General features: G+C 42.4%; 1 protein-coding gene across 1 annotated transcript in view; it reads left to right on the top strand.

The window, feature by feature from the left end:
- Positions 1-753: 753 nt before the first annotated feature.
- Positions 754-1,948, top strand: part of MTMR3 (myotubularin related protein 3) — a gene marked incomplete at its 5' end in the record, with an annotated part of 34,360 nt that continues 33,165 nt past the window's right edge. Inside the window, one exon of the mRNA XM_009997291.1 lies at positions 754-929. Within this exon, the coding sequence (XP_009995593.1) occupies positions 754-929 (176 nt within the window). The remainder of the gene's footprint in view (positions 930-1,948) is intronic.

Here is a 1,948-nt window from a genome sequence, read left to right as displayed (position 1 = left end):
GCTTATCTCACAGGAGGGAATCCTCATCTCATGTGTCCCTTCTGTTGATAGTTATGGAATATATTATTAGACTATCAGAGATCTTGGAACAGTAATAATACTGAAAACATAGACCAAAATTCAAGTCCAGCTTGATTTGAATGCAGAATCACAGAGTTGTTACTGTTGGAAAAGACCTCTAAGATCACAGTCCCAGCTGTCCACCCAGGGAGGGGCTAGGGAACCCCACCACGCCCAAAAAAAGTAATAAAAATCCACACAACCCACAAACAAGCCACCATGCCTACTAGAGCTTGCCCTGAAGTGCCACATCTGCACGTTTCTTGAGTACCTCCAGGGATGGTGACTCCACCACCTCCCTGAGCAGCCTTTGCATCCCAAGATACTGTTGGCTCTCTTGGTCATGAAGGCCAAGAGATCATTTCCATATGGTAAGTGTCTAGGCTGCAGCAGTCTGTTAAGGGACATCTTGCTTAGCAGTTCATTTTTGGACACCAAATATTCCCAAGATCCCTACATTTGGACCTATAAGAGTGAAAGATGTTTCTATGAGAGAGGAGCTGGTGGGTTTCTGCTGCATTTCCTGCCTTCAGGTGTGTCCCCAGTTCTGCAGACTGCTCAGCTCTTCTTATGTGGTCCCTTCAGGTTTGCAGCCATTCAGCAGTGGAGCTGGAACTCCTGATCTGTGCTACCATACTTCAGACCTGTTGAGTAGTTACACTTAGTTGTCTTTGTTTTTCTCTCCCTTTTCAGACTCCACACAGTCCTGTAATAAATCCTTGTGAGAGATGCAAAGGAGTTAGTGTTGGTGCTGTTGGAAATAAAATATCATCCTTCTCATTGCAGGTTCCATTGCAACTTATAGAAAGTGTTGAGTGCCGTGATATATTTCAGCTTCATTTGACTTGCAAAGACTGCAAGGTTATAAGGTAGGAACTTTTTCCTTTGCTTTCCACATGCTGTGGGCACTTGTGACATTTGAAGGAGATGCTTTTTCTTACTTAGTGGACTTGCTTTCACTCAAAAGATGTTTTTTTCCCTGGTTTTGCCTGTGTTAGCTGGGTGAAGAGGGTGGGAGCAAGATGAGCTGCATTTTTGCTTGCTGGTATACAATACAGCAGCAAACCTTGATCTGAGCCTAAGTGGCTGATTTTGATTTTATTCTGAAATTAATTCTGCTCTCACTGCATTTTCCCTGCCTCACAATCAGTTATAATGTGTTGCTTCAAATAGAAGATGCAGAACTAGGTAAAACCACTGAAACACTTCTTGAGGGAGTGTTTTATCAAGTGTGGGGTTTGGAGAGTTAAGGTTGTGGGCTTGTGCTGTTCCATGTGAAACCTTCACTCTGGGTAGCATCAGCCACCCTGCACTTTGAGCAGCTCTGAGGGTACTCTTGCTGTCCTTAAGAGACAGGGGGGTGGAAAAAGTGAATAAGGTAAATCCAGGTCTGCAACCAGCTCTGTAACCCAGCAAAGCAGACAGCATCATGTAGTAGGCAGCACTTCTTTCTGTCTGTCCTTCAGCAGACTTCAGACTCTGCCCTGGGAGTCACTGAGCCTGAGCTACAGCTCTTCCCTACTTCTCTGCTGCAGAAGTGAATTTGGATCTATCAACTTTAATTAACAAGAAAGGAACATTTCTTTTTGATTAAATGTTTGTTGGCAGTACCTTTTGTATAATGAAATGAGCCCCAGTCATATCTGAGCACTCAGAATGTTTAACAGGCCAGCTGCTTCCTGAAATGCTCTTTTTTGATGAGGACTGATTTTACTTTAGAAGTAATACTTAGTTTAATTTGAATTAAATATTTAGCTTCCTCTTTAACTTGTAGCTCTTGACATTTAAAAAAAGTCACCCTTCCTCTCTACATCAATTTGTTATTTCTCTTAAATTGTAGAATGAATACAAATTATTTGTGTTTATGCCCTTCCTTGTGACTTTTCCT

The sequence above is a fragment of the Chaetura pelagica genome, unplaced genomic scaffold (genome assembly GCF_000747805.2).
Source record: "Chaetura pelagica isolate M959 unplaced genomic scaffold, ChaPel_1.0 scaffold1094, whole genome shotgun sequence".
In the NCBI taxonomy this organism is placed as follows: domain Eukaryota; kingdom Metazoa; phylum Chordata; class Aves; order Apodiformes; family Apodidae; genus Chaetura; species Chaetura pelagica.
The sequence above is the reverse complement of the archived record's forward strand: the minus strand, read 5'-3'. Positions and strand labels throughout refer to the sequence as shown.